This window comes from Callorhinus ursinus, unplaced genomic scaffold (genome assembly GCF_003265705.2).
Source record: "Callorhinus ursinus isolate GAN/ISIS: 27379988/994484 unplaced genomic scaffold, GSC_fseal_2.0 scaffold10, whole genome shotgun sequence".
Classification (NCBI taxonomy): Eukaryota; Metazoa; Chordata; class Mammalia; order Carnivora; family Otariidae; genus Callorhinus; species Callorhinus ursinus.
The window spans coordinates 24,102,291-24,124,626 of NW_027397072.1; the positions used below are offsets into that span (position 1 = coordinate 24,102,291).

The 22,336-nt window shown below is 45.0% G+C and overlaps 1 protein-coding gene across 1 annotated transcript in view; it reads right to left on the minus strand.

Moving 5' to 3' along the window:
* Nucleotides 1–22,336, minus strand: part of ALK (ALK receptor tyrosine kinase) — a 678,620-nt gene that overhangs the window by 93,185 nt on the left and 563,099 nt on the right. Inside the window, exon 9 of the mRNA XM_025867990.2 lies at nt 9,265–9,434. Within this exon, the coding sequence (XP_025723775.1) occupies nt 9,265–9,434 (170 nt within the window). The remainder of the gene's footprint in view (nt 1–9,264; nt 9,435–22,336) is intronic.

Consider the following 22,336-nt stretch of genomic DNA (forward strand, 5'->3'; position numbering starts at 1 on the left):
TTAAGATACATCTCCAAACACAAGGGAAACAAAAGCAAAAATGAACTTCTGGGACTTCATCAAGATAAAATCTTCTGCACTGCAAAGGAAACAGTCAGCAAAACTAAGAGGCAACCCACAGAATGGGAGGAGATATTTGCAAGTGATAAGAAAAAGGACTGGTATCCAAGATCTATGAAGAACTTCTCAAACTCAACACCCAAAAAACAAATAATCAGTCAAAAAATGGGCAGAAGACATGAACAGACACTTCTCCAAAGAAGACATACAAATGGCTAACAGACACATGAAAAAATGTTCAACATCACTAGCTATCAGCAAAATACAAATCAAAACCACAATGGGATACCACCTTACACCAGTTAGAATGGCAAATATTAACAAGGCAGGAAATAACAAATGTTGATGAGGATGTGGAGAAAGGGGAACCCTCTTACACTATTGGTGGCAATGCAAGCTGGTACGGCCACTCTGGAAAACAGTATGGAGCTTCCTCAAGATGTTAAAAATAGAGACCCTACAACCCAGCAATTGCACTACTAGGTATTTATACCAAAGATACAGACGTAGTGAAAAGAAGGGGCACATGCACCCCAATGTTCATAGCAGCAATGTTCACAATAGCCAAACTGTGGAAGGAGCCAAGATGTCCTTCAACAGATGAATGGATAAAGAAGATATGGTTCATATATACAATGGAATATTACTCAGTCATCAGAAAAGATGAATACCTACTATTTGCATCGACATGGATGGAACTGGAGGGATTATGCTAAGTGGAATAAGTCAAGCAGAGAACGACAGTTATCATATAGTATCACTCATATGTGGAACATAAGGAATAGCGTGGAGGCCCACAGGGGAAGGGAGGGAAAACAGAAGGGGAAGAAATCAGAGAGGGAGACAAACCATGAGAGACTCTGGACTCCGGGAAACAAACTGAGGGTTACAAAAGAGAGGGGGGTGGGGAGATGGGGTAGCCGGGTGATGGGTATTAAGGAGGGTATGTGTTGTGATGAGCTCTGGGTGTTATATGCAACTAATGAATCGTTGAACATAATAAAAAATTTTAAAAAATAAAATTAAAAAAATGAATTTGAAAAATGTTTAGCCAAGTTTTTCAATTGTCCTATGGTATCTTACTGGTTTTAAGCCTTCTCAAAAATACCTTTTATTTGTTTAATTTATGTTTTGATTTTAGAAAGGAAAAATTCAGTGAGGGAAATTCTGGGTGATTTCTGTGAGAAAGTAAGGTTTTGCTGTGTCATAAAATTTTGGGAATGAAACATTCATGTTTTAGAATAGATCCTGGAATTGATTTCAGTCTTGAATTATGAAGGTTCAAGGAAAAGACTGATCAATGCTCAGAGTAGCTAAATAAGGAATTGGTATTCTCAAATGACACTTTGATAGATGCCCAGAGATAGGGGCTATATTTCTTGGCTAATTCCATGACACAACATACCTTTTATTTTTAACCCCATCAAACCCATTTTCCCTTCTTCTGGACACACAGCTAGACTACATTCCTCATCATCCCTTGCAGCATACCACGTGACTGAGTTCTAGCCAACGGAAAGTGAGCTGAAGCAATGAATCACAAAAATCTTCCTATGTGAGATTTCTTCCCCTCTCCCCCATGCTTTCTCCATTGGCTGTCTTAATGCAAAGGATTCCAAAACTGGAGAAAAGGATTGAGCCACAGGGAGAAGGAGGCTGGGCCCCTGGATGACCATGTGGAAGGACACTCTCCAACTAGCACACTCATTTTGGATTTCACATGGGTAAGAAATACGATTCTTTTTGTACGTCCCTGAGGATTGGAGGTTTAATGTTACTCTGGGTAGTATTACCCAACCAACATATCATGTAGCACAAACCTAGTTACTTAGGTGTTCTCCATGTACATGACATGGTTGGGTTGATGACTAACTCCCTCCTGGGGGTAGGATGATGGGTAAAGTTAGCCCTTGTCTGGCTGCAGGACTCTGAAGTACCCTTCCCTCACATCTCCAGCCATCCCCCAGTGCACACTTTACACCTCTCCAGGACTAGGGACACGCCTGAGTAAGGCAACATGGATTTAAGGAGTGTGCTCTAGTGCTCTGGGATGTTAAGTCCCTCATCTCTCTGGGGAAGGTAAGGAGAGCAAAGTCAAGTTATCCATGAAGGGCTTTGAGCTTGCTGGGTTTAGTCAGTGTTATTATTCACCCTGTTTGGCCTAAAATTGCCCTGGAGCCTACCGTTTTCTCCTGGCTCAGAGGACTAACTCAGGCTGATGTTAATAAGCATGTGACAATCCCTGGCCCCTATAGCTTCAGAAAGGGACACTTGCACTACCACAGCTGGCTAGAGGCAGAGAGCATCTTTTTTTCTTTACCCACTGGGAAGAGGGCCCTGGAAGTGCTGCGTTTTGCCTGCGTACATGGACTCAGGGCAGTCAGACTCACTCCGGAGGGGTAGATGCCACCTGGGAATGAGAGCCTTGAGATTTTTCCCTTCCCATTGTCCCCACCTCTGACTTTGAAGCCCGTGGGGTCACTCCCGAGTGAGTCCTTGATGTGCGTCTGTTGATAGTGAATGAATGAACAAATGAAGGCTACCCAGGGTGACAGTCATTGCTCTCTGCTTCTGTTAGCATGGGCATATCTGGCAGAGGGAGAATCCCAAACTGGCTACCAGAAAGGAGCCCGTTTGGCAAGCAAGGAACCCCAACAGCTGTGGCTTTATTGAGCCTCATGCTCTTCTGTCTGTGCTTCCCTATTCCCTGGCCTTGACTGCCCTGTGATGCAAAGGTCTTGGTTTCCTACCAGGCTCCCCCTTAGATGATATTCCTAGAGGGCTGAAATACATTGCTTGTCCAGGTAAGCCTGTCACCTGGCACCAAGTAGTCAGTAAGTGTTGGCTGGATACATACATAATATCTGGATGACTTTGGAGGTTAGTACCATTTTACACTAGAGCATTCACAGGTATTCTCTGGTGGACTGAAAGGAGATGGAAGGAGCTCTGAGGAAGAGCCTCTATGTTTAACTCCCCATACCTTGATTTAACCCTCCTGTGCCTCCATCTTCTCACCTGAAAACGGGGGATGACATATCTGCCCCAGCTACCCCAAAGTGTGGGACAGAGTGGGAACCGAGAGTTGTGAGGGGGTAAAGCACTTGGAGAGGCAGGTGCATGGCTGCTGTGGGTGCAAGGAATATGGGGCAGAGTATACGGAATTCCAGGAGCTGTTGTGACAGTTGACACAGCCTGTCCTGTAGAGGGGCAGCAGACACTGGTTTGAGGGGCTTGCAGGGGTGACATCCACTCCTTCCATAGGCATCTCTCCTTCCTGGAACTGGTGGAGGCAAATGGGAACTTGTGCAGAAGAGAAGGCAGGCAGAAGGTGAAGAGCCCAGGCAGGGCCTGACCCTCTGCTGGCTTCTCCTGGGGACTGTGTAGCCATTGTATGACCTAGATTTTCTGTGTCTGTCCTTAAGGAAGTGAACTTTATTCTCTACTTGAGGGTGATTCATTAAATGTATAACTAAACATATTTTATATTTATGCTTTTGTTAGACATGGTACATGAATACATTTGCAAATGAAAAATGGCTATTGGGACTTATGCTCTAGTTCTGAAGTGGAGATAGTTAAAGACATGCTGGAGTGGTGAACTGAAAAGGCACATGGGGAAGGGGCCATTGTGTCCCAGGAGAGCAAGGAGAGACTCTCCCTGTGCTGGTGGTACTGCCCAGGCTGGAGGTCTGAGAGAAGGAGAATAGGCAAGGGCTGGGTGGGGAGTGGTCTTCAGCAGGAGCTGGGCTGGGGAAGCAGATGATGGGTTTCCGTGGTAGAAGATGCAAAGGAAAGACAATAAACTAACTCAAAATGAATAAGAGGTGTGGTCTAAAAAATCCAAAACCAAAATATTTTGTTCATAATGATGGCAATCACTTATCAAGTTTTCTACATGCCAAACACCGTGCTTTCATTTCCTCAGGCATGTACATACGAAGTAGACTAGCCTAAGAGTTAAGGAAAAGTTATTTAATCTCTTTAGAACTTCTATTCCTCTTATAAAAAGGGGGAATTAATTACAGTGTCTATCCCAAGGGCTGTTATAAGGATCGAATGAGATAATGCATGTTAAGTATTTGTGACAGTGATGGGCATGAAGTAGTACTCAATGAAAGCTAGTCTAGTCATTATCATTTATAACTCTGCTCATAGCTCTATCAGGAAGCTGTGATTCAATTTACAAAAGTCTGAATTAAACACAGCTTCTTAGGAGTGTGTTGAGACCTGCAAACTGAGGTTCATTGTAAATTTCTGGATTTCTTCTCCCTGGAAGTTACTACTTCTCTACTCAGGTAAGAATAAGTAATGAAAATGCCTTTTTCATCACAGAAAGATGCTACACAAAGAGAGAGTATTGTTACTGATAGCACCCCGTCTAAAGTGGAGGTTCTGTGGATGAGAAACAAGAATGGGATATGAGAAAAATCTTGGCTCTGTGGAGGTTGGCCTCGGTACATGAAGACATAACTCTCAGTTTAACAGATCCCATTTGAAAGATGCATTTGTCAAACACACTACTTGTCATTTAGGACAAAGGATACAAAAAGAACAGAAATCTAAATATCTTCAGAGGGAACATTTTTTCTTGTTAGACTATGTATATAGGGTACGGCTAAAAGCCTTTATAATGATAATGTTGGGGAAGAGAGCCTCCACATGCACATTAAGTTATGTACTTTCTATCTGACTGTGTGATTGCAGTGATTTGTGGGACAAGGTTTGATCCATGGCGTTTCCAAATCCATCTTGTAATGAGTCAAACTTAGCACCTGCTTCTGCTCTGTAAGCATGTCAAAGCTTAAGATGGTGTCAGAACATTGTGTTTAATTTACTGGGATATGTGATTATAAAGAGGAAAACTATGTCCCTATAAAAACCTGACAGATTAAGGGGAGAGAACATGCCTTACTTCCATTTTGAGAAAACGTAGAATTAATTCCAACAGAAAGAATGGCAGTTGAATGGGAAGGGAATGAAGAAAACTAGTTATATGAGGTGGATTTAAAGTAATGAGATAACTCTTAAGCACACATCAAGCCAGTATTTGACTTGGTGCTGTCCTTCAAAATTATCCTGAAAGCACGTATCTGTATTCGAAGGATGCTGCTACTGCTCAAAACATCATGGGCACTACTCGTGGAGATTTTTCTTGTTACTCTTTATAGTATGGTTTGATATTCTAGTTGGTTAATATCACTTTATAATGATGACAGAGTGTGACATTATTTCTATCCCTTTGCCCGTTTGTAAATGGACAGAAGAAATACCATTCCATGGATCAATGTCTCCCTATCATCATCCTTTATATACCAATGGCATATTCTCTGAGCCTTCACAGAAAGACTACTATGTGGTGGCAGCAATGTGAATATAGCTCTTTGCTCTCAAGTGCTCAGCTCTAGCTCTCTCTACTCACAAGGATTAAGGCACACAATTAAGATCAAGGCCTTTCTTATAAAGTGATTCCGACAGAACAGTGACCAGAGATAAAGAAAGCACAGGTACCAGGCAAGTCCCTAAAGAAAATTCCTTGTCTTAAGAGGAACAAATGCTGCTTGGGTTCATCTGATGGGATATAGGTGTTGCTCTGATATATAGAACACTTTGTAGCAGTATTTATTGTAATGTGATTTTATCTGTTTTGTTAGATTGAACACAGGAAGAATGTTAGATGGATTCCAACAAGTGAAATTCTCAGTTAATTCAGCTGGGATTTGGAAATGTATGCAATTTCTCTCAACACATCATTCTGTAAACACATATTTATCGGGCATATGATGTATTAGGCATGTTCTAGATGCTCAAGGAACAGTGATATATAAGATAGATTTGATCCCTGTCTTATTAGTGTGTATATTCAGCTTTAAAAAAAAAAAAAAAACCCAGATAGAAAAGAGTGACAAGTTATTATAGGGATATTTCAAGAGCTATGAGAAAATATTGTAGGTATACTATTTAGTCTAGAAGTCTTTAAAAAGTGAAGGAAAAGTGGTAGTTAGGGAGAAGGAAGGTAAAGGAAGAACATATCAGGTGGAGAGAATGGAAGGTGCCAAAGTCTGTAAGTAAGAATCTAGCAAGGTACAACTGAATTGAAATAAGTTTCTTGAATCTGGGAGCAGTTTAGAGCTAACGTGTGAACCCTAATAAAGTTGCTTCAAAAAACTTTGTAATGTATGCAATGTAATGTAATGTTGGGGAACCTAGGAACGGAGGAGATTTGGGACAGCATTGGGAATAAAGTAGCTGCTCCTTCAAGGTCCATGATTGAGGAGCTGTCCAGGACTTGGGTGCTGAATAGCTGAAGCCCCGACCTGCCTAAGGAAGCAGGTGGTACAAGGTGCTAATGCCTACCTCAGGGTGGGGAGAAAGAGAGTTGGTCTTTATCTTTCATCCATTTTCCTTCTCTTTCCCTTATATACTTCCTTCCTCTACCTCTTCCTCCTCCCATTTTCATTTTTCTGGCAATCTGGCAGCTATAGCTCACTCTCCCAGGGAGGAAAAGGAAGAATGTGTTTCTTGCTCCTCCTCCATCAGTGACTTCCCCTTATAAGGAGTCTACATAGCATTGATGATAGCAAATTCGGAAGAACACTCACCTCTATCTTAGGGTTGCATGACTGGTTATTATTGCTAAATTGGCCATCCAGCCTCTTCTGAGGCATTAGGTGGGGAGATATTATTATTATCATATTATAGTTATTGTTAGTGTTATCACTGACTGAGCACCTACTGTGGGCCAGGCAGTCTACCAAGCACTTTACTTCCCTAAGCCTCAGAGGTAAATTTTATTATGTCTGTTTTACAGAACATGGCTTAACTTGGAAGATCAGTTGTTGTGACTTGTGCTCTTTTTTCAGTGAGTTATCTGAGACTACCTAACTGAGCGATGAGGATGGAGGATGTGGGAAATAAAATTCACTGGTACTTACTATACATAGATGCTTTTAACAGTTGTTTTATTTAGTCTCATAACAATACGGTGTAGTTGTACTGGTACTATACTTACTTTACAAATGTGGACACCAAGGCCCAGAGGGGTTCAGTGACTGGCTGGGGTCACACCACTACTGAGTGGCTGAGACAGTTTTAAACTTGGGACTATCTGATACTAAAGCCTATGCTCTTTCATCCACAGTACTTTTTTTGTTTTATGGGCTAGTCACATCTACTGGTAAGTGACTTTAGCAACTGAAAACTGCCGTGCCTCACTCTCCCGCAGTCCCATTTTCCTCTGGGTCTTGATGCCTTCTATATCTTCTCTAGCTCTGGGTGGGGGGAGTAGCTTCCCACATCAGAACATGTCAGTGGCGTGCAGGCTCCTGGTGAATGGGGGCGCTCGTGTGTTCTGTAATTGCACATTTATTAGGTCACAAAGCATCATCAAACCACGCTGGCCTTTGTCTGAATTCCCACTGGACAGTTTGGTCTCAGTATCAATATTGGAAATGTCAGGTTGGTAAACAGCCTTTAACAGGGAAGATGGAGGCTGAGAACAAAGTCTCCTTCAAATGAAACTCTAGCGGATGGGAGTGAACAGAGTCAACATCTTATTTGCTCTAAATCCCCTGGAGTGGTTATGAAAGAGAGAGGACTTGCTAGATTGAGGAGAAAAAAAAAACCCTTTGATTCATCCGAATTAATTTAGCATCTCCCAGGAGGGAGGGCTCTGGCATCATCCTCCTGTTCTCCATCCCCTGCATGCAACCCCCACAATCCTGAAGGACAAAAGACCAGTCCATGGTAGGGAGTGCCCACACTGCCCCTTCTTCCACTTTAATTAAATCCATTTGTCCTAGGGGCAGCACTGTGCCTCAGGATATCCAAGGGCTTTGATCTTTAACCCACACACATCTGAGGGAGTGGGAAGCTGGTGCTCAGAGTGAGGACAATCGCTTCTTCCCATGACAGCACAGCTCAAGTTATGAGCTCTTGGAAATAGCAGACTCTGTGAAGTTTGGGTGATGAATTTGAAACCCAACTTTATACTTACAAAGCTGCAAGGCAACTGGCAACACCCTTGCCTTACCTTAAGCTCTTTGTCCTCATTTTTCAAAGGTGGATCTACCAGGATGGTAATTTGAATGGGTTTTAAAAAGTCTAAATGCAGAGGCTGCTCTGGATTGCTGGGTTTGACATTTAGCCTATAAAAGGCTCCCCTTCCAGACCCATTTATTTGCCCCCTTGAAAGAAATAACCCCCATCCTCTGCCTTCTGCCTTTTTTGGTCTGGAACAGATCAGCGCACCAACCATGGAGGACTCAGTATGATGCATCAGGGAGTCACGTGAGCTGATGTGCTGAGCCAGGCCCAGCTTGCTCCCGGCCGACTGCAGGTGGCAGACTGGTGCCATCTCGGGGAGACAAGTGGTAGATGTTCTCAGTGGTTACAGCTCCATTTCAGAGCCACATGGAGTCAATGATCTTCTAGTCCAACCCTCTCAGTTTAAAGATGAGGAAACTGAGACCCAGAGAAGTTCAAGGTCACAAAGCCACTGGGGATAGAATTCAAATAGGACCCAGGGCAGGGCCTCTGGTAGAAGCTCTCCTCTGTTTACTGAAGAATTTGTCATCTCCCTCATCTACCTGCTTCAGGGACCTGAATCCACAAAGCCCTGGACTTGGACTGACCTGAGCACCAGTCCTCACTCTGAGGCCAACTTGCTGGTGCTGTAACTCTTTGGTTCTTGATGAGAATCTTGTGAAAGGGCAGGCATGGGGAACATGATAAGGTCTGTATTACCCATGTCACAAATTTTGTTGTTAATAAGGGATAAATAAAATGTCAAATGGGAAAGTAAGGCAAAATGCATTAATTAAGAGAAAATGTGATATACGCATAGAGCCTGATTATTATTTGGCAGTAATATGAGTTGTTCAGTTTTATTTCTTCCTGCTACAGATACTGGAAGCAGCCAATCAGGCCAGGCCAGAGATGCAAGAGATGAGGGCTCATTAGCATGGAAATCCCACAGAGAAACTCAGTGCTCCCTAGAAGTCTGTAGAAAGTGTGTGTGTATGTGTATGTGTGTGTGTGTATGTACATATTTGTGTGTATGTACATATTTGTGTGTATGCACATGTATGTGCTCATCTGGATCTGTATCTTGGGTAGAAGTGTTGGGGCGGGGGAAGACATGACCCCTTTCTGCATCTTGGCTGATCGAGGAAAAGAGAGTGACAGGAACGGATGGAGGCCCACCTGTCAGCCACATCGAGAAGAGGCAGCACCGTCCACTGCCACAGGCTCAAGCCTTCATTGGTGGCAACATGCCAGACCATTCTGCTTTGTTCCTTCCCAGTTTTGTTCTCCACCAGCACCAAGGAGACATTTCCCTGCAATACTCCACGGATGAGCCAGGACATTCGGAGCTGCAAGGGAGAGAAGAGCCAGAGGACAGGTGTTAATGTTAAAAGGAAGCCTCAGTGTTATGCTGAGTGAAATAAGTCAATCAGAGAAAGACATGTATCATATGACCTCACTGATATGAGGAATTCTTAATCTCAGGAAACAAACTGAGGGTTGCTGGAGTGGGAGGGATGGGGTGGCTGGGTGATAGACATTGGGGAGGGTATGTGCTATGGTGAGCGCTGTGAATTGTGCAAGACTGTTGAATCACAGACCTGTACCTCTGAAACAAATAATGCAATATATGTTAAGAAAAAAAGAAGAAGAAGAAGATAGCAGGAGGGGAAGAATGAAGGGGGGGGAGTCGGAGGGGGAGACAAACCATGAGAGACGATGGACTCTGAAAAACAAACTGAGGGTTCTAGAGGGGAGGGGGTGGGGGGGATGGGTTAGCCTGGTGATGGGTATTAAAGAGGGCACGTTCTGCATGGAGCACTGGGTGTTATATGCAAACAATGAATCATGGAACACTACATCAAAAACTAATGATGTAATGTATGGTGATTAACATAATAAAAAAATTTAAAGAAAAAAATAAAATAAAAGGAAGCCTCAGGTCCCCTTCCTGGAATTCTCAGAGATATTGTTGGAGACTCAGACAAGGGTGCCCAGGAAGGAAAGCTGGTGGCTGCCTGATCTTGCTCAGTCTCCCAAAATGTCTTTCATGAAGGTTCAAGGAGCTGGGCAGGGGCAACGATGGACAATTTTGGAATTTTTTTCAGGTTGATCCTAAGTTTCACCAGATTCTGTGTCTGAGGTGATATTAAGATCCATGGGATAGTAAATGAACCTCTTAAAGGGGATCCAAAGATTCTTGTCTGTGGCCCCAATTCACTTTGTGATCTTGGACAAGTGATTTTATGACTCAATTTCTTTAATGCCTTAGGTATCATAGATTTTTATTCTCCCCTCCCCAGACTCTAATAATCTTATCTGAATGATACTATACCTTGTGTTAGCTAACTGGAGACTCTGTGACTTGATACCTGTGGGCACTTGTAGGCAAAGTTAAGACAAAAATCTTGTATTGAGATACTTCCATATACTTGTCTTTCAGACAAGTATACTTGTCATCCATTTTGACAAAAGGAAGCTACAATCATATGTTTTCATTGTGTCTTGATTAAAGGTTCCTATGGCATTGTTCCCTAGACATATGAAAGGGACTGTAGCTAATACTTCTGAAAGAGTTTAAGGGCAGTCATGCCCAGAGTCAGTATATACTATAACGAGGTCTCCGATTTTTGTGTTTGATAGAAACAATCTATAAACAACATTTAAAACTTAGGACAACCAGAGCATATAATTTGCCCCAAATATTCCCATTCAGATCCTGTAATTAAAAAAATGGCTATTGTAGAATAGAAGGTAAAATATATCCTCTGGAAAATGAGAGTTTTCAACTGCTATGGTGCCCCCTTTTCTTTGTTTCTCATTGTTTGAAGACATGCTTTTCTGTAAATGACCATTCCTTTTTCTCCCAGTCTCTGAGCTCAAGGTTTCCTCACAATTTGACCAAAGAGGTCACGTACCATGAACCTTCCACTTTGTTGCACATGACCTCTTCACTAATAAGGTCACACCTGGCACTGGGGTGCCCAAGTGCTGTTCTACTTCTGAGAGCCTGAGTCAGGTAAGCCTGGTCTATAACCATACCTCTTCCCTTATACCGTACCCCTTTCCCAAATCCAGTGTAGCAAAAGTACTTGTCACCAACGAGCCCTCCCAGGATAACTTAACAAATCTGTTAATTGTTTTTCCTGACCTCACTTGCTTCCTTGTACAGTCTGGATGCCATGACTAGAAACTTTAATCCTACCATTGCCAACTAACCTCTCTCAGCCCTTAGCCCATGCCCTGCGGTGCCTAGCTTGGGACATTGCCTGCCACAACCTTTCTCTCCTTTTGCTCCTTGGCCACAGAATATTGCTGATGTGGACTTCTGTGAAATCAGAATGTTGAACCTCAATGCCCTGGATGGTTGGTGGTACTTATTCATCCACTGTTGATTTCCATAGTTGATTTTTGAACACCCACAGCACAATGGGTGTTTCAAACTCTTCCTCAAACACTAATGCTGTTACCTATTGGTACCTAACTCTCTTGATCATTATTTTGATTCTTACTTTACTGATAAAGGTTTACTATATTAGGTGAAATCTCCTTCAGCCTCTCTGCTTTCCTCCCTCCCTTCCTTTCTTCTTCTTCCTCCTCCTCTCCCCCTCCTCCTCCTCCTCCTCTTCCTCCTTCTTTACATGGGTGTTTATTTATCCACCTTCCTTCTTCTTTTCCTGTCTTAGAGGAAGATGTATCCTTCATTTTCCTCTATGTTAATTCCTCCTGTTTTACCACCCCCTAGTCCTCGCTCTCTTAGAAACTGCTTCCAGCACCTTCAGACTCTTTCTGCCTTCTGGGTGTCCTGTCTACAAATAAGATCAGCTTTCACCTGTCCCAGAAAAATATCCTTTATTTGATCCTGATAGCTCCTCTGACTCACAACCTATTTCTGTACCTCCATTCAGATGTTAACATCATGGATAACTGGCATGTAACTGCTTTTATTTCCTTGTTGCCCATTCTTTCTTTAAATTCTTTTAACCTGGCTTCTCTTCTCATTACTCTAACAAGGTAGCAGTCACAATGTCCTTTATAACTTACTCTTTCAACTCTCTCCATGGCCTCTTAACGTGCCTCTCCCTCTCTACTTTCTCCCTTCTAAATTCTTTTGTGTATCTCGATCACATCTTCCTGTTTACCACTGCCATCTGTGACTCTTCCGTGGTTTCTCACTCCCTATCAATTAATGTCCAAGCATTCGTGTTCCTCTATAATCTAAGAAAATAAGCTTTTTAGGCATTCAATGAATATTTATTGAGTACTTATGCCGAGCCACATGTATCCTCCACCCTAGAATGGTCTAAGAGTTTGCGTTAGAGAGATCTGGATTCAAAAACTGTTCTTGTCACTTTGGTCCTTCTGAAGCTCAGTTCTGTATTCTCTAATATGAGAATAGGTTTATCTACCTATGATTGCCCCAGAGATGCAAGTCTAGCTCTTTAAGGAGGGAAGGGGATCCAGGCATCTTGCTGCTAACTTGGCTGTAGTTGAAATGGCCCAGTTCTCCGCTGTTCTTAGGAAACTTTCAGTCTGAAGTAGAGTCTGCCAGTGGCCTGAGCATGTCAGTGAGATATAGCTCTGTCATACTGACAGTGGGGCCATTGGCTTGCTGAATGTTGAGCTTTCTCCACCTGCCTGCACTGTATTTTAGGCCAATAGGGCCTGGAAAGTGAGAACAGTACTGGCTGCCAAGAGATGGCATCCCTAGCTCTTGAGGAGGTCTACCAGGATCCCTCTTGGTATCAGTCTTTGAGATGATCATCCATTCATTCAATAAATATTTACCGCATATCTACTCTGTACTGCATATTATATGTATCTTCCCTGTTATCACGAAGCTTATCATCTAGCCAGGAAGTCTGAATTTAAATGAGTAACTGCAATTGTGCTGAGTGTAGCAAAAGGGGAAGTAAACAGAGCCACTTGATGGTGAAGACATAAAACATAGGAGAGTTAAAAATTTGACTCTCCTTTCATCTTACAATACCACCACATATATTTATAGCAGAAAACATGTATCTCAGCTACAACTCAAGCCAAGGCATGCACTAAGTTTCGGCAAAGTCTATTTCTAGAAACAGACGCAAAAGTTTTGGTATGAGATTACAAACTGGCAGCGAGTGAATGGCTAGCAAAGTATGTCTGCCGGCCATTCCTTTTTTTTTTTTTTTTCATCCACTGAGTGTTTAGTAAGATGATGCATCCAGGTGATACTGTTCTTCCTCAGATATAAGCAGTCTAGAACCTCTGGTCTTTCACTTGGCCTACTTCTCACCTGTAGTTATCCCTAGTCATTCCAGGTTCACCTCTAGAAGTCAGTCAGTGCTTTGCTACTCAGAGTGTGATGTTCAGGATGGTGTCATGGGTGTTACCTGGATGCAGCATCTCTGGCCTGATCCTGGACTCACTGCATCAGGATCTGCAGAGAAGCAGCCTTGCCCCTGTGCTCCTATGACTCATCCTGCTTCCTGTCTGGAATGCCCTGGAAGCAACTGCCCTTTGCACCAACATTCACTCTCGGGGGGCTTATCAGACTATCCTTGTTTCTTGCCTATTGACGATGGGATAAACCGGGGTTTGTGCTCCAATATCCAAGTGAATCAGTTGTGTGACTTTAAGCCAACCACTTAGCTCCTCTGAGCCTCTATTTCCTTATAGACGAAACTGTCATCATAGCCATACTTTCCCTGCCCATCTTAAAAGGTGGTTGTAAGACTGAGGTAAAGAATGTGGAAGTAGAGCCCACATGTTGTGAATGAAATGGTGATTCTAGTGGCTTTCAACCAGGGCTCCAAATTAGAATCACCTGGGGAGTTTTCACAACTACTCGTTTCTGAGTTCTCACCTCAGAGATTCTGATTTAATTGGCCTTGGGTAGGTCCTGGGCATCAGCAGTTTTCAGATCTCTCCAGGTGATTCTAAAGCACATCCTAGGTGGAGACCACTGGGGAGATGGGGCTACTTAGGGCCAGAAATAGCCTGGCCTTCTCGGTGAGGGGTCCATTCTCACTTGGACTTCGAGTCAGAGGTAATTCTTAATAACTAAAAAATGGCTTAACAAGTGCCCGCCATCACCAAGGTGTACAAGGAGTGTCTTTCCTGCAAGGGGGAGGACACAGACCCCAGCAGAGGGCCTTTGCGCGGCTGCCATGTCATCCCTGGGCCAAGACTGAGGACAGCCCTGAGGGTGAGCAGGGATAACCTAAAGATGCAAATGGGACCAGAACCATCCTCTTGGACCTACAGGGTCAGGTTCTTACCAATTTCTTAATTAGAAGACCTCAAGGACTGATGTCAATTCTTTCTGAATATCCCTCACTCATTATTTGTACGTAAGTGTACAGAGTGACTCTTGGTGGTTTCTAGGGCAGACTGCAGGATCAAGGCCTTCTCCAAGACTTCCATTGTCCTTATAAATGCAGTCTCAGATAAAAGAACCCCTCTGATACCGTTATATGTAGATATCCATGCCAGGTAGACGTCACTTGATACTGACAGTTAAGGATCAGGTGCTCAGAGTGGGTAAAAAACACTCTTGGAATTAGATCTTACTAAGACCAGCTTCTATCTGGGGGCCCATAGGATAATTTGTTAGTTGACTGTTTATTGAATACCAGAGAGCTGTGCCAGGCACTTGTACAAATGCTGTCTCATTTTCTGTTCACAACATTCTTTCCTGGGGGTATGATCAGGCCCATTTTTCAGATGCGGGATCTGAAGCTTAGGTAGGGGAAGCCGCCTGTGGTCGCTGAGCCCATGTGCTGCAGACTTGGATTCCATGCGTTGGTCTATGCTGTTTCTACAATATCAATAGCGCTACATACACGTAACATGTTATGGTAATACTTAAATCTTTGCAGGGTGTATTGTGAAGGTTGTCTAGATCCTTGTTGCTCCAAGTGTGGTCTATAAACCAGCAATATTGGCATGACCTGGGAGCTCATCAGAAATGTGGGGTCTCAAATCCCACCCCAGGGCTGCCAAGTCAGAATTTATATTTTAACAAGATCTTAGCCCAGAAATACCTTCATAACAGAGGAATTAGGGAAATAGAGGGCTTTAAACCATTTGCAACCTTGTCTCTGCCAGACAATGAGTCGTCATATGTGTGTGTGTGTGTCCATATATATGACAAATGTATTCACACAAATATGAGACATCTACAAATCCTAAGTCATGTTTGTGAGAAATACCACTTGTTGGAGGCTGTAACAATAAAAATGTTGATCCTTCTAGACACGTCCTGGTAGATACAGGTTATGAACGATAGCTTTTGACTAATAAACTCTTTGATATGCAGACAGCAAATGAGACAAGTGGGAAGAGACAACGCCAGGAACATGCCACCAGCAATTATATTTCCTGGCTCCAGCAGACCCTTTCACAAGGGTCTTCCCCGCTCCCCCGCCCCCCATCTTGGTGGGGCCTGATAGACTTTCCAATTATGTGCTACCAGTGTTTGTCATTTTATTAAAGTTCTGTACATAAGGCAAGAGTAGCACTGTGGCTAGGCCTATTGCTATTATTTCTCTCATGGCCCTTTCCTCCTCCAGAGGTGATTATTGCAATTTTATGTCGAGAATATACCCCGTGTTTGCTATGCATACCTCGGGGCAACTTCACAACAATCTCTTGAACATATTAAAAAAATATCAGTGTGGAATTTAGGCTGAAGTTGGACAAAAGAGACTCTGTGGTATCAAAAAATGTCCATTCTGCATGCAGCACCCCCAAATGTAGGTCATGCTGTGAGGGGGAAGGTGCGACCTTTCTTCCTCTTTCTGAAGGGCTGTGTGAATTCCTGCAGGACAGACAAAGCCGGGATGGATGCTCTAGTGTGTATTTCACTTCAATAGAAGGAAATGCTTTTTAACAGAGAGAGAGGCTCAAAGATGAGCTTGCTTGGGGGTGGTGTGTGCTCCTCCGATATTTCCCAGCCTGGGGGTCATCCAGCAGTGACTGGGAAACCGGGATTGGAGTTGTTGTTAGGGATATCCAAGCTTTGAATGGAGGTTAAGGCTGCTTCCCAACCTAAGCTGCCATGGGGCTGTGATTCTGGGGTGAACTGGTAATTTTAAGAGTTCCTTGGTTTCAACGTGGTCTCTTATTAACTTTAATTGAGAGTATTGACTCACTGCAAAACCCAGTGTTTTTGTATGCCATCTCCTAATTCACCTGGAAAGAAAAATGAATACCAACTCTCTAGCTATAAATAGCCTAATGAAAAATCAACCCAACACAGCAAGAAGCAGACCAGATGCAGATTTTTTGATAACAAGCAAATAAAATATGCTGGCAAATACTTGCAATTATGGAGGCTTAAGAAATGCTGGATTCCTGGCCATGTAGGGGACTTAAAAGATTGAAATCCTTTCTGAAAACAGCACCCCATGTCTCCTCCTTTCTGAGACGTCACTTCGAAGCCAGAAACAGCCAGCCAGGGAAATCTACATGCCCCCTTTGTTGAAAACACAGCAAGAAAACATGAAGGTTATATACAAAAATAATAACTGTGGGGTGGGATCCCTGGCTGGTGAGGTTATAGAGTTATCAGTATTTTTTTTTCCTTCTTTGGTCTCCTAAATTTTTTACAATGAACATCTCCTACTTTTTGATAACCTGAACAAAAACAATAAAATAAATGTAGTGTACACAGCAATTAAAAGGATGTTTATGAAGAATTACACTGATACAGGAAAATATAATAGTAAGTGAAGAAAGGAGACATAAAATACTTATATGGTATGATGCCAAATTTGTATAAACGCTTTTCACTCTGCTCAAATAGACGTCCATGTGTCTGGAAGGAAATGTACCAACGTGATAAGCAGGGTTACCGATGGGGGTATGACTGTGGGCAATTTCAGTTTTCTTCATGCTTTCATGTATTTTCCTAATGTTCTGCAATGAACAGAGAGCACTTTTGTAATCAGAAAAAACAATAAACACTATATTAAAAAATGGCAGCAAGGGAGGGTTCTGATGTCATTTGAAAGTGGTGAAAAAAGAGTACTTTCTTTCCACCCCCTTAGGGGAGAATGAGTTTCTCTTGCCTGCCTCGTGCGGGCTTTTTGGGGGAAGACCAGGGAAGGTGGGCACTTCTGGGAAATGAGGGCTGCGGACAGAGCACGAGTTTTGAAATCAAAGAGAGGTTCTGCCTTTATTTGTGGCATAATTGGTGCCTCAGTCTTCATCTGTAAAATGGGGCCAGACATACTCTGCTCAGAAAGTCGCTGGGGGACTGTCACAAGATCATTAAGGAGCCCAGTGCCCAGTTACCAAATACATTCAATCAATGTTACTTCCCTCCTCCTGCATCGGAAAGGGTGGGCAGGGAACACCATGTTAGAGATAAACAGCTCACAAAAAAAAAAAAAAAAAAGAAAAAAAGAAAGGGACAGCGTGAGGAAAGCTGTATTTAAAAATTTCAGTTCAGTGTTCTATCTTCCAGTTTCCCCAGAGAGTTATCTTTCTCGTCTTACAGAAAGAAAAGGGTGATATTTTCTTTTGAGTTACATTGCGATGGTATGATCTTAAGCTAACAGCCTCCTCTGTACCTCCGTCTTTCTGTGTGTGATGGGGACAATGCTGCGAGATAGCTCTGTAATCCTCTAGCTGGGGAATGGGATCAACTCTGTGCAATGAAAGTGGACAGAGGAAAGAGAATGGACCCCAGGCACATGAGCGTCTGCAGGGGCCCAGGGCCACTTGGGGAGTATTTATTCTGACAGTTGGAGAGAGCCTCTGCTTTCAACATGGTGCCCCCCTGCATATGGCCTTTTGAATGTGTCATCAGGATCTCCAGTAGGAGCCACAAGGGTCCACGATTAGCAGGTGGATTCTGAACTGGATCCAGATCTCTGCCAAGTGCCCAGGAGGATTTTATTCACACCCATGAGCCTTGACAGTAATTCTCCCTATGCCTTCGTTTCATCATGTAATAGAGAAGTATTAATTTTGAATGGCTCAAAGGTATTAAATTAATTATGTCCGACGGCAATTACAATTGCTGTTGATTACTTTGGGCCATTAGCGTGTGTCCTGGCAGCATCAACTGCATCATAGTAAGGGGTGGTAGAGTGCTAGGCACCAGCATCTTCCCAGCTCTAGGTCCTGAGGGGAGAATTATTTTGGCTCAGAGATCTCAGTAGGGCCATGTTTGTTGGATCCTTGAGAATCAAGGAGTCGTCTCCTTGTTAGCGCCTATCCTGGACCAGGGTTATGCTGCGTAATTAATGATTGATTAAGCGGATTCAGGGGGCATGTCCTTCTGGTGCTAATCCTAGGCACTGTGCAAAATAATGCTCCCAATCTTCCCGCATGTTGCTATTGACCGAGAAGAGAAACAAGAGCACACACGGTGTCTGAATTCATGGTGGACTGACTTCTGCCTGCCTGCCTGTGCAAAGAGCAGATAATAATCATTGTTTCCACCCATAAAACTCTGTGGGCATTACAAAGAGTTCTCACTTTTCATTTGATCTTTGCAGCAAATGAAACAGCTATTTTTATCCCCAGTTAGGGGGAGAGTGACTTGGTTGAGGTCATGTGAATTATAAGGGGCAGAGCTGGGATTCAAACTCAGGTGACCTAAATTAAGTCCAGTGACCTTCAAGGGAGATGGAGGATGTTCGTCTAAATCCTGGCTCTGCCTCTTACTAGCAGCCCCCCCCCCCCCGGGGCAAGTCACTTAACTTCTCTAGGCCCCAGGGTCTCCATCAGTGAATGGGGGTAATGATGCCTCACAAGTCTGTTTTGGTGGTGAGATAAAACAAGTGACATTCTTAGCATAGTCCTAGCCACACACTAAGGGACTGATATTTCAAAATGCTCCCTCAGGTGGCTTACGAGCTATGAAGAGTCCCTACCTCAGACCCAGACTAAGGAAGGTTTCTTTTTCCCAAGAGTACAAAGAGTTAGGGTGTTTGAGGGCTCTAGTTAAGAACTTTGGCTTGCTTTTTAATGTAATGCAGCTGAGTGATCCCTAAGTTACCTGGAGACCAGGACTTGTCATACTGAAAGTATTTTTAACTTTTCTGCCGAATAAACACTCCAAAAAGATCCCAGATTCTTGCTGTCTATCTCCAGCATGGCTGGCCACATGGTGGGCTTGAAATGAGTACTTGCTGGCTTACTGCCTGACTGAGAGACCTCTGTGACCTTCCCTCCCTCACTCCTGCCAGCCGTCTTCATGCCCATCCAACCCAGCCAAGTTCCAAGCTACGGCTCTGATCCTGTCCCTGCAGCTGCCCACCCTTTGCATGCTCAGGGGGCCACCCCACCCCACCCCTGCCGACTACCTGGCAGGGGAGTGGTTGACCAGTTACCTTTGAAGTTAGGAGACTAGTATTTGAGTCCTGGTTTCTGCATGCCTTAGCCTGTGACCTTGGGGGTGTCTCTTAGCCCTCTGAGGCTCTCCCTCTGTAGAATGGGGAAGGTTTCATTCACCTCACAGGTTGACGGTGGAGGTGGGCAGGCTCTGTGATCTTTGACATTATAGAGGATTTGTAATACGGGGTATGGGTGTTATGTGACTACAGGCGTATAGGATGGTCCTTAGAGACTGAAAATGGGGTTCAAATCTCAGTCATTCAGTGGGTCTGTGCAAAAGCCATTTGGAAAATGCCTCCAGAACCAACCTTCTAACCTCTACCCCTTCCCTCTCTGACGCAAAGTGATACAGGCTTAGGCCCTGGGTTACGGCCCTACGAGAGTGTCTTCATCACAAGGGGTGTGAGTGGTTACAGAGCTAAGGTCCTCCTAGAGTTTCAGACACAGTGTCAGAGTCCGGGTGACTCATGGGGCAGTGGGTGGGGGACAGGCATCGTTGAGGTGGACTTTGGGGGTGATTGAGGCAGGGCAGATACTCTTCAAAACGCACCACCTACGGGCCTGATGCTGACCCCGGGGGATGGAGTGAGGTCACACAAGAGGAGGAGGCCTTTGGGCTTCAGAGAAAGGCAGTGGGGGCGGGAGCTCTTCCTTGGGGCTTCTTAAACCAGGGGACATACGCCTCCCAGGTCTTCCTAGGGGGCCCCAAAACCACAGGATAAACAGGGTGTATCTTCCTAAAATCTTAGCCCATTCCATATTAAGTAGTGAGTCATGTTTTTGAATCCAAACACACACGCAATGTTAGAGAATAAGATAGAGAACCGGCATTCGTTCTCAAGTTATAAAAAGAGATAACAGAAGTCAGGCATGTGATGTTCTGCTTCGGGTCATTTCGCCAGACTCCCTCTGTGCCGTCATGTCTTCCTCTCTTTCTCTCAGGCCGTTCCCCCTACACGCTGCAGCTGTCCCTTTCCCAGGAGTACCCCCAGGGGAAAGTGGAGATGCCTCTGTGTCTTAAGGCCACGTGGCCATACTGCCGGCCAGCCATGCATGATCGCAGGCTCCCTCCTCATTTGTGAAAGTGTGACATTATCATCTCTCGGTGTCTGCTGCCGGGGCGGAAGTGGAGAAAAGGAACTTCCGCTAGATTGGAAGAGGCTGTTCCCCTCTAGATTGGAAGAGGTGGTGGGGAGAGGAGCTGGTGGGATGGTGGAAGGGGTGAGGGGTCCGTCTATCTCTGGGAGAGCATTAGCTTCCCTGGACCCCAGTCACTGAGCTGGGCAACATCCCCCGTCCCCTCTAGTGCCAGGTCATCCAGGGCAGAGCGGACGTCAAATTCTCTGGACGCAGAACCTCAGAGAGGGCAGCCGCCAGCCTCTGATCGTGGAATCGCCACGGAGTCGGTGATGATAGGAACGGTAGTGGTACAGAAGCAGAAGCCACACGTCCCATTTATTAAGCATCCACTACGTGTCCAGCTCCAGGCTGGGCACTTTACACGCCCACCTACCAGTTTCTCCCGACAGGCCTGTAGAGGCTCCTGAAGCTGAGAAGAGTGAGGTGATCTGCACCAGATCGCCCTGCTACAAAGTGGCAGGACCCCACCAGGGTCTGAGTGGGAGCTGCTTTCCCCACCACACTACACTTTGTCCTGGGCCTGCGTGACCAGCTGGGTTCCTTTGCACATGGGTGATGTCACGTGCGTTCGGCCGCAGGGCAGGAGGGAGTCCGAGGGGCACTGTGCTTCCTGCGGGGGGCCCGTCATTATGTCTCCCTGGGCAGAGAGTGGGCGATCCAGCTGGATATTACATAGCTAGCACGTTCCGAGGCCTGCCCCGGCTCCCCAAAGGTTCCCAAGCAGGAAGGGGGCTGGGGAGAGAACAGAGAGTGGAAAACAACCCTCGGCAAATCCATTTGGCAAGCACTGAGGCCTGGAGCTGTCCAAAGGTGAGCTGGCCTTCCCCGTGAGCATTCTGTCACTGCAGTGGGTGTCATGGCATTTGGCGAGACGGGGGATGGATTCCAGCTCCCACATACCTGACCCAAGGAGCTCGGGCTTGTGGGAGGGGAGCTAGGGCTGATGTCACCCTGGAATGCCCCTAGCGTGGCTCTGGTCCCTATTTACAAGGAGGGTTTCTGTAGCCACCCTAAGGTGTCTGGGCAGCATTGCCTGGCCACACAAGGGCAGAGGCTGGTCCCAGATGGAGCCTGGTAAGGACCAGCTTGTCCTCTCACTGGTCAGCAGTTGGCCTGGACGCAGGGCAGGATGAGTGGAGAGAGAGAGAGAGGAGAAGGTCTCCTTCTCCCCAGATGGGCACGTGTTCTATAGAAGGTGGAATAGATCCAGGAAATGACAACCTTATTCAGGATCAAGACCATGAGGCCTCTTGGAATAGTTTTTCCTTCCTGATTTGCTAAAACAAATGAGACCACGTGGGGTGAAGAATAAGGCACTCACAATGCATACATCACATTGGGGTCCTCTTGGTGAGTAACAATGTCCCATTGGCCACTCAGGAATTAGGTCCAATGACTGGTCTCAGCCTGGGGAGAGGCTAAGTGGGTACCTTGATTGCTACAAAATGGGGCGGTGTCTCCTTCCTGCCTCCAGAGATGAGGAGTTTGTGGTGGGTGGGCAGGGGCTCTGTTAGGCAAGAGCAATGCCAGTCCTCAGGGATGATATGCAGGCTCACGGCAGTGCCCCACAAGTGGAGAAGGTAACACCGCTCCCCCTGCCCCCCACTCCCGGGGCAGGGCAGTGTGACAGAAAGAGCATGAGGCTCAGACTAAAAGGTCTGGGTTTGCTTTTGATTTTGCATTTACTGGCTATGCATCTCTGAGTACATTCCTCTCCTGCCTTGCTGAGAAGGGCCGCTCTCACCCCCTGGGCAGCCCTGCGTGCGCCCGCACCCAG